This window comes from Hippocampus bargibanti, linkage group LG17, assembly GCF_051943395.1.
Source record: "Hippocampus bargibanti isolate YZ-2025 linkage group LG17, ASM5194339v1, whole genome shotgun sequence".
Taxonomy (NCBI): domain Eukaryota; kingdom Metazoa; phylum Chordata; class Actinopteri; order Syngnathiformes; family Syngnathidae; genus Hippocampus; species Hippocampus bargibanti.
This window is the reverse complement of record NC_142750.1, coordinates 15,316,771-15,326,892: the sequence shown is the minus strand read 5'-3', so window position 1 is coordinate 15,326,892 and position 10,122 is coordinate 15,316,771. Positions and strand designations below refer to the sequence as shown.

At 40.8% G+C, this 10,122-nt stretch overlaps 1 protein-coding gene across 1 annotated transcript; it reads left to right on the top strand.

Annotated features, from left to right (window-relative positions):
- Positions 1 to 1,296: 1,296 nt before the first annotated feature.
- On the top strand, positions 1,297 to 9,092 carry hoxb9a (homeobox B9a). The gene is made up of 2 exons (XM_089018420.1): positions 1,297 to 2,117; positions 6,896 to 9,092. The coding sequence occupies exons 1-2, from the start codon at positions 1,511 to 1,513 to the stop codon at positions 7,129 to 7,131; spliced, it is 843 nt and encodes a 280-aa protein (XP_088874546.1). The 5' UTR covers positions 1,297 to 1,510; the 3' UTR covers positions 7,132 to 9,092.
- Positions 9,093 to 10,122: the final 1,030 nt, after the last annotated feature.

Sequence of the window (10,122 nt, the reverse complement as noted above, 5' to 3'; positions counted from 1 at the left end):
CTTTGAAGGTGTCGGACGTTTCGCTTCTTATCCAAGATGCTTCGCTATAAGAAGCGAAACGTCCGACACCTTCAAAGAAGTACAGATGACGGCCGAAGAAACCTTTTCATAGATGGACAGATTGTATGCACCGAATTAATTTTAACCTAAACGTGGGGATCAAAGCTGCAATTTTAGGAGCCGAGTTTGGGGTGGCCATTGCCCTCTTCGATCCACATAAACGGCCCATTGCAGCTCTGAAAGCATATCTCACGTATCCTCATAAGTTATAATAAATAACCGCGATGTTCCAACGAGATATGCGGACCTCATATTTGTGTAATGAAAGCCAGACATTAGATTGACAGGACTGGTGAGCAACCTCTCCAGAGTTCAACATTGTAATCATGATGAGGGAAAAACAGCCTTACTTTGAGAAGATGCACGAAGTCCAGAATCAAGTTGGTTGTTTGGCCTTCATCTCCAAAACAACAAAATACGGATTTGTTTCCCTTCAACGCGACTCCAAGTCTTCGATCCGCGGGCATTTTCTACCGTTGCGCCGGGGAAGTTGACATGCCGAGGACTCCCACGGCCATCCCACACCGAAGAGGTGTTCACTCGAAGCAGCCTGACCGCTGAGTGAGATGTGCATTTTTCCCGAGCAAGAAATAAGGCTGCAACAATCTCACTAATGTTTACAGTCTGCACTAGAACAAGTCATATATCAGCGCTATAAAACCTTAAGCAGTTGCCATGAATTTTATTATGGTTTAAACGCACTTAAAAAAAGTTAAAGTGTAGGTTGCTGGCAAAGGCAAGGGCATGACCAAATGGACTGGCTTAATGGTGCTCGTTAACAACAAAAAATGACTGTTAATGCGCCAATAAAACAATGGCAGAGGGATTTTCGAACTGCAATGTGCATGAAAATTGGGAAAGATGGTTATGATAAAAAATAAGTTTGCTTCTGATGTCCTCTCAAATTTCAAATAACAATCCTAAGAGTCAACCGCATATTGTGAGTGAATTACTTTGGATATAAATGAATGAAAAAACAGGACTATTTATGAAATCATTAGCATTTTCCCACTGTAATCCCGACTCTTCAAAAAGCTTCATTAAACGATTTTCGATATACATCGTGCACGCATATACACCACGAGGAAGTGGTAGATGATCTAAACATGGAAATCCATGCAGGATTCGAGAAGGCAATCTATTTGCTGGAGGTGGAGGGGGGGCTTGATTTACGCACCATCGAAGCTTTAACCCTTTGTTGGCAAGGGCCAATCGGTTTCTCGGAGAATGAAGGCTGCAACACTTGTTTCGCAGGCGAGCAACTTGCTTCGAAAGAAAGAAGGGGCGGGAGAGGCAGAGAAAGAGGGCGGCGGAGTGGGGGGTGGCTGAAAGAGAAGTGAAGTCGCAAAGGGCAGATGAGGAGAAGAGGGAAAGAGGAAAATCTCCACATGTCTATCTTCTTGTTCTCCATTTAGCGAACCCATAGTGTTTTCACAGAGAATGTCCGAGAATGTCTATTTCTGGGACTCTGAGCAACTATTACGTGGACTCCATCATAAGTCAAGAAAACGATGAACTTTCAGCCCCAGCTCATTTTCCCAACGTCCAGTATTCCGGCTCCAGCTCCGCCGCTACTGCAGCGGGCGGAAGACAGCCCGGCTCGGCGGCACCACCAGAGCATCCGCTGCCTGAGTCATACCCGTCCTGCAGCTTCCAGCCAAAGCCCTCGCTCTTCTCATCACCCTGGAGTCCAATCAGTGCACACCACCATGGGGCGAGCGGTATTCCGACGGTCTACCACCCGTACATACCGACGCAGCACGTCCCTTCCACCGACACTCGCTACCTCCGCTCGTGGCTGGAATGCGCGCCGCCGCGCGGCTCCGACTGCTTCCCTGGCCAGGGTCAGAGCGGCCAGGTCAAACTGGAGCCCCAGCCCGGTCGTTCTGGTGTGGAGACCTCAACCAAAATCGGCGGACAGAACCAACTGGAAAGCGCGACTTACATCCTGGAGTATCGGTCATCTGCTCCGCCGCCTGCCGCGATGCCCGGTGTGGCTTTGGGAGAAAATAACGACTCTTGCGAAGGGAGCGAAGACAAAGAGGGACTAGATCAAAGTAAGTTATTCGGACAGGAAATAGCACTTTGGCGAAAGACACGCGATGATTGGGGAGAGGCATTGTAAATACTTTTAATGCTGCTGTAAAACAAGAACAAAGAGCCGGCGAGCCAAATTCACTTTGTGCTGTCGAACTATTGCTGCTATCGAAGACCAAAATATCTTCGTCGGATGTCAGGATGTCACAGACTTTGGAAAACAGCCCGACAATTTTCTTAAAATGCACTCAGTGAAGTTATGTTGATGTTTATGATTTTCTTTACACGTTGTCCGCTTGGTACGCATCAAAACATTGAATGAGACGTTCATGAACTCGACCTTTATAAGCTACAAGCAACAACTTCTCAAAATACAATACAATATTCCGCTTAAGCTCTATTATGATTATATATACCTTCCACATTACATATTATGCAATTTCTTGTCCCCCCCCCCTCTCTGTCTCTTTGTGTGCCCCCCTTCTTTCTCACTCTCTCTTTCTATCCATTGCTGACAAACGTGCAGTAACATTATAACAATAATTATCAATGTAGTTTTTGGCAAAAAGATTTTAATGAAAAATAAACATAAGGCTGTGTAAACAAATATCCAAACCATGTAACTTCAATCAGTAGCCAGCAAATTGTTTCATTATTATTCATTCTAACATAAGCTTTGATTGACTAAATTAACATTTGTCCATGATTATAAAAATAGAATGTGGATTAGAAATTTAAAATTTGAAATTTAAAGATCATGCTTTCTACGGTTATTACTATAATTTTGATTATTGATAAGTGTTATTGCAATTATTTATTGTAGTTTTGGCTGCGCTGGTTGCGGTGCTGTCTTAGACAGTGTCTTAACTCTTTCATGCCAACTGAAACTTGATAACATGATATTAACTGTACATTGTTGTAAACGCTGTCCCCGGAAGGGTTAAAGGGGTAAATCCTTAATTTCACAACACATCTGCCTTCAATTGTGAGATTGGGGTTCAAACTTTGCCTGAGTTTAGATGCTCTCTCTATACATGTACAGGTGCAATGCTCCTCCCCACATGAAAAAAAACATGCATGAAGACACGACATTGTCCTTGTTGTTTGAATACGAGTGATGGTGAGCAAAGGGACCCCCTTCTCTGTGCTTCATCTCAAGCAATAGTGAGATAAGATCCACATCAGAATATCTGTAGACAAGACAGATCAAGACAAGTCGGGTCACTGAATCATGCGTTCTGTTTTCTGAAGGCGGAGTGATTTTAAATCCCTGTCTGTCTGCATATGCTTTGAAACCAGCATTTTAACAGACCTTCCTTTCTGGGTGTTGGCCTCCAATATGAAGTTTAAACATTGAATGCTTCCGTCGGATGTCAAAGATGGCTAGGTTTAAGTTTTCTACATTAATTTCCTAAGTAGACACATTGTTGGATCCAAAAATATCTCCTGGAATGACAGACCGGCTGAGGCCCCCCTGTGTGCTCAACCATTCAAATGTGCAGTGTCAAAGGAGGGTCAGTTATGTGCACTGCTCTTGGGGTGTTATATACATGTGTACGGTAAATGTAGAAAGGCTTCTATAGAGTAGCTCGTATTTTATGTATAATCTATCTATGTATCTGTGTAATCATCCACATTCATCCCACAGTACCCTGCCTAGCTCTCTATGGTCAACTTGTGGCTGTTTTGCCCTGGTCTGTGGAATGGTTTGACATTTAGGAGAAGATGCTTATTATCTTTCTTTTTGCAATGCAAGCAAGTCACCACTCCTGTCATGTACGTTGCAATTGCCAGCAGCTAAACTGCTTGGTTGCTTGCATTTAAAAGTAAACAAACTTGATAAGCATATTAACATTATATAAACATTTAGCCTGTCTAAATGTTTTCAATTTCAAATGTATAAGAATTGCATCTTTGATGAATCAATTCAGGGACAGTGATTATTACAATGGACAGTTTATCATTTTGTCAGGTTACAGGTGACATGAAATGATTAAATGTTGGCTGCAGTCGATACTTGACTGTTTAGCGGTTACAAACGGTGTGTGCAAGCCAATCACGCCAGCAAAGGTAAGCAAATGCTGTATATGTTTTGTCACTATTATTGATCTAATTCTTTTATAATCAGGGTCTCAAAGTGTTGTTCACACAGAAGATAGACCAAAGTTAAGTGTTCTTCAGCATGAGCGCAGGCTGGACATAAACATTCCTGACGTTCCTTGTTCTAACATTACACCGGTGTCGTAGAAGAGGGAGTCTGTCATAAACCAAGAAATCCCTGTAGTTTTGGGTCGTTGATATTTATTGGCAAGCTATAGGTTTGGTGATTTCCCCAAAGGTGTAACACTTTTTCAAAATGGCCACCATACATGAAGAGTATAGACCATTAGTAGACAGCTACTTTTCAATATACCGCACTAATTAAATTGAGCATCCTTCAACAGATTATTTTCACATTACCGGTGCTGGGCAACCATCCAGAATAAACTACAGTATTACACTTCAAATCTTTTTGCTGCTATTACTGTTACCGGCAGAGCTGGGAAATTATTACCTCTGAAGTTTATTAAGTTATCACAGGGTGAACAACCCCATTAATTGGCGCGCTGCCGTTGGTGGTTGGGTGAAGTGGAGGAGGGATTGGGGCGAAGGCGGGGAGCAAGGATAAAATACCACAGAGAAATGTAATAACGTGCCTTGGGATATATAGGGGGTCAATTTCTGGAACTATTAGGGTGAAATTGCAAGCGGAGGGAGAAAGAGGCGAGAGAGGGGATGCGATATTAATCCAATAGGCGTTCAACTCAATGTTTCCACGCAAGATGCATTCATCATGGTGGACACATGCAGGATAAGACACATTGGTCAGCAATTGAAATTTTCATGTTGCACAGCCACGGGCGATAGCGGTTTCCTTTATAGGAGTATCAGTCCTTCTATCTCTGTGTTTGTCCACACCACATCTCAGCTGGACATTTTTTTGTTAGCTACAGAAACCCAAGAGGGGAATAGTGCATGGATTGCCATGCAACATACATATTCTCCTTGCCTGCCTTCGTTCCAATACTCATAATCTTTTCCTATCCTTTCCGAAGTGCACCACCCTCAAGACCATTCTGTCAGTGGAGTGACAGCCACGGTAGTGGTGCATCTTAAACAGTAATGGATTGTTCTAGAAGCGATTATACACGACTGTAAAGCATCCACTTTAGCGAGTGACACAAGAACAGCACACCCTGGTCTCGCCATTCATCTTCTCTTCACCTTCCTACTATGCATTATTTTCCTTGAGAAGAAATCAATATCTTACATTTGGCCCATGTTGGAGGAAATTGATTACTCAGCGTATTAAGGATGTGTGAACTCATGACGGTCACTGACTAATTCTGGGGTAAAGGTGAAGAACGGAAAGATCCAGGACATGTTGCATCTTTTGACTTATTCCTTCTGCATTGTGTTGAGATTCCATAATAATAATAATAATAATAATAATAATAATAATAATAATAATAATAATAATAATAATAATACATTTTATTTTAAGCGCCTTTCAAAGCTCTCAAGGACACTTTACAGTCAGAGACAAGCATATATACTATAATAAATAAAAATACAATTACAAATAGAATACAATAAATGAAATACAATTATAAATAGAAAGAAGAGCTAGAACTACACAGAAAATGCAATTTTAAATAGGTGGATTATGAAGGTGGGACTTGAAGGTGGGAAGAGAATCGATGTTACGAATGTTGGGAGGAAGTGAGTTCCAGAGTTTGGGGGCAGAGCAGCTGAAAGCTCTGTCCCCCATCGTCACACAGAGATGGAGGGAGGAAGAGGATCTGCTGAAACGAGAGGAAATAGAAATTTGAAGAAGGTCAGATAGGTATTGGGGGGGGGGGGGGGGTTATAGATAGCTTTAAATGTATAAAGAGGAATTTTAAAGTTGATTTTATAAATAAGCCGGGAGCCAGTGGAGCTCTTAATGTAATACTTTCTTATCCTATAATCTTCTCTCTGACTCGGCTTCACATATGAAAAATATATTTTATTTTGGAACATGTGTGTGTCCCCTACTTTTAAGATTCTTTGGTACTTTAAATATAAGACGAATAATTGCCTAGTTTCCTACAATCTAATTTTAAAAGGAAATTGAGACTTTTTTTCACTTGGAAAAAAAAAAAGACAAGGCTAGACTAAAAATGTATGCAGTCATTTATTCCTCTTTACTAATATCGCAAATTGTCATTTATGAAATTCATTTTTACCATGCACACAATATGTCCACTATCAGTATTGCTGTTTGGGAATTATGTACTCTAAAAATATCATGAAAAACGTACATTTCCAAAATATGTAAATATATGTGTGCATTTCCGTTTGTGTGTAAATACAAACATCACATCTTATCGTAAACATGCTATCAGACTGCTCTGGGTGGCGTTAAAATATATTGTTATTTTTATTTCCTGCTGGCTTTGTTTAAATTCAGAATTCATTTCACGCTGCAGTGACAATCGTGTTCTTGCAAATAACACGCCAGAGGTGAGATATCGAAAGAAAGACATTAAAAACCACCGTGGGACTATATCTGTTTAATTGAAGCGTCAGTTTGGACGCAGTGATCCATGAGCGGTGTCAAATGAAACAGCCGCTGATATGCCTCTGTCGGAAATGTGACCCTTGATGACAAAATTCGATGTATGACGCACAGTGGAACAAATCAATGTTTTTTTTTAAGTTGGGATAGAAGATCTCCTTTTTAATGCACAAATGTGTATATTTCTCCTTCCCCTAGACGACCCCTCCTCCAATTGGTTACACGCGCGCTCCTCCAGGAAGAAGAGGTGCCCGTATACTAAATATCAAACGTTGGAGCTGGAGAAGGAATTTCTGTTCAACATGTACCTGACGCGCGACCGGCGCCATGACGTGGCAAGAGCGCTTAACCTGACCGAGAGGCAAGTCAAGATCTGGTTCCAAAACCGGAGGATGAAAATGAAGAAACAGAGCAAGGATCAACCCAAGGATTAACGGGATTTACGCAACGGTGTGCACGCACTGAAAATATCACGCAGACGGATTTGGACTTGCACGTTCGCGCAGTCTACGTTGTTCGATACTTGGCAATTACTCCTCTTATGTTGAAAGATAACCTGCAACCTCAAAGGAAAGACCATCACTGCTGATTTCATTCTGCTTCACCCACTGAACGATCGTTTGTTTTGTTTATTGTGCTTTACGGACGATCGCGTTTGGAAAGCATGATATGTATATTTGAAAGTTATTGTCTTCTCGGGAAATTGACGGGGATACACGGACTATCCTCATGGACAGGGACGATTTTTTTTTGGACTTGGACTGAGTAACATTCGTCCGTGCACTTTTGGTATTTACTGTCGTGTCACTCGAGACCTGGCGCGCGGGGGCGCGGAAACCATGAATTCGCGCAGCATGAATAACTCCAATACACACGTGGACAAGCGCGATCATCGCTGCCTATCTTTTGCACGAAGAGTTTCTGTTTCTAATAATTCCATTTGTATGGAGCGGGTGGCACGCGCCAATAAAAAATCTTCTCGGTTAGCCTTATAGTAATGATCAGATTTACAGTGTTATTTTTTTTACAACCGGATAGTTAAAAAGCTGTTGTAAATTTAATATTATCGATTCATTCTTAATCGGATGTGACAGGCGCTCATTTCCTTTAATTAAAAACGAAGCCTGTTTCATGAATTGGAAGGTGGAGAGTTTAGATTGAAATGATTTTCATTGTTGTGGTGAGCCACAGAGGCAATGCGTCTGTCTTTAGTTTGCCCAGGCCACGAGCAACTTACGATTTTAGTTTTTTTTTTCAAATGAGTTGCTGATTTCAGATGCAAAAGAACCAAACAAACCACACACACTGAAAAAAAAACTTTTCAATGTCACTGTTGCGTATTTCAGAAAGGCGCTCTATTTTTATACACTAAATAAACATCTGCTATGCAAGTCCTTTAAAATATAAAACATCGGACTGATGAAAGGGCCAACTCATTTCAAGAATATTTTTTTCAATCGCCGAATTAACGTTATTTTTCTGATAATGTCATCGCTCGGGGCTGTATATGTCAACATCACTCAACAAAACATACACTAGGTTTATGTACAGTTTTATTGATCGGGGAGTTGATGAAAAGGCCACGTTAGAAGGTCATTTTGTTTTATGATATTTGAAGTGTTGTCGTATTTAAATGGCGCGCGGTGGCAGTTTTATGAACAGACCATAAACAAGACATCGGCGTTGGAAGCGAATCTCTTGTCCACAAGTCTTTGCGAAACGAAGCGCTCTATCCAGACACTTGATGCCCAGCGTCACATCTGATATTTCAGGTTCAAATGTTTACATTGTTTGCGCATGCCTCAAGTCGCTCTTATATTTGCTCTGTTCGTTCACTCTTTGTACGTGGCGAAACTTCCACTTGATAATGCTTGCAAAAAAACATAAAATAAAACTGTTTAAGAATTATATTTCTAATTTATTGTACATAAAGTGAGTAATTTGTCCTTTTGAGAATGACTTCAGTAGTCGAATTTTTCCCCTTGTGAAACAAATTTTCTAATTCCCCTTTTGAGCTTGTCCATTTATTAATGTCTGTGAGTCTAAACTATCTCTTCTCGAGTTAGTTCTACTTCTGCAGTTATTTGATTGAAAGTTCACCACTACCTGTACACCGAAAAGTAGTTTGACCCAGATTGAAATGTCGACCTACTTTTAATTAGTATATCCTATGCCGTGTGCGTTTACTCTCTCTGTCATGACTGAAAGGCACACTTTTTGATATGTAATATCCAATCAATTCAACGCGGTAACTGTAATCCTTGATGAAGTTTGACACGCGTCCCGTCTAATCATGGAGCTGTTAAATCCCGCCATAAATAATACGGTCTCTCCCTTTCGCAGTGTTGTCACTTGTTTCTGTAATGCTGGATTTCTATTAAAAAGACTTAATTAATTTCGGCATTGTTTCCTTTGGTTGCCTTACACGAGACACATTTGATGTACGGTAATCCATATGAGGGAAAATAGAAAGGGGATGGAGCGAGGTTGGTTAACAACTGGGCGTTACTATATTTAAAGGACAACCGACATCACTTTTTTGTTTCTAAACTGACATCAGAAAAACGTTTTATAGCATCTAAAATACACAAAACACGCAGTATGATATTTTTAGTCAAATGCAAAACACCAATAAAAATGACAAAGTGTCCAAAACTATTTCAAATTGTACCCGGAAGTGGCCAGTTTCAGAAGGTCCCGCCCCCTTGTTCGTGGTGTAACGCAAGGACCTTACCTTGCTCGCGAATCAAAACAATGGCTTCAGATTCGGAAAAGATGCTTTCTTGTTACTCATGCAGTGATGAATACGATTCAAATACTTCTGAAGAGGAAAGCATACATGTTTGCAATCGATTAAATAATTTATTCCGGTCATTTTGATGCATCTGGAGAGAAATTTAGTGACACATTCCTTAGTACTCACAGTACCCAAAAAAAGCAGAAGAGGGTGACAAAGCTCCGTAGAAATTGTCTCCTGGGACGTTTTGTAAGCGAACATCAAATACACTGTAGAAGTCTTTGCGCAACACACAACAATTCACCATTGCTTTATTTATGTGTTTTCCTTCTAATTTCGTCATCAACACGGATCAACACAAAGTTTTCAGACCAAACAAAGTACCGCAAAATGAATTGAGGTGATGCAAGGTCTGTCCTTTCTCAGTTGGGGCGTTCCTTCAGTGACGTAGGGTGAGGACTCGTCACCAACTCAAAAACAAGACTTCCGCAATATTCAGCACGAGTCTTGAAATGTAAAATATAGCTATATGCGGTGGAATCTTTGTAAAATACGCTCAGTAGCAGTCATTTGAAGCCATTTTACAAGTTATGGACACAACTTGTCCAGAGACGTCGGTTGTCCTTTAAGAATCAATGCGATTTGCTTTGTTAAATTGCAAAAGCCAATGAAACTAACTGTTTAATTT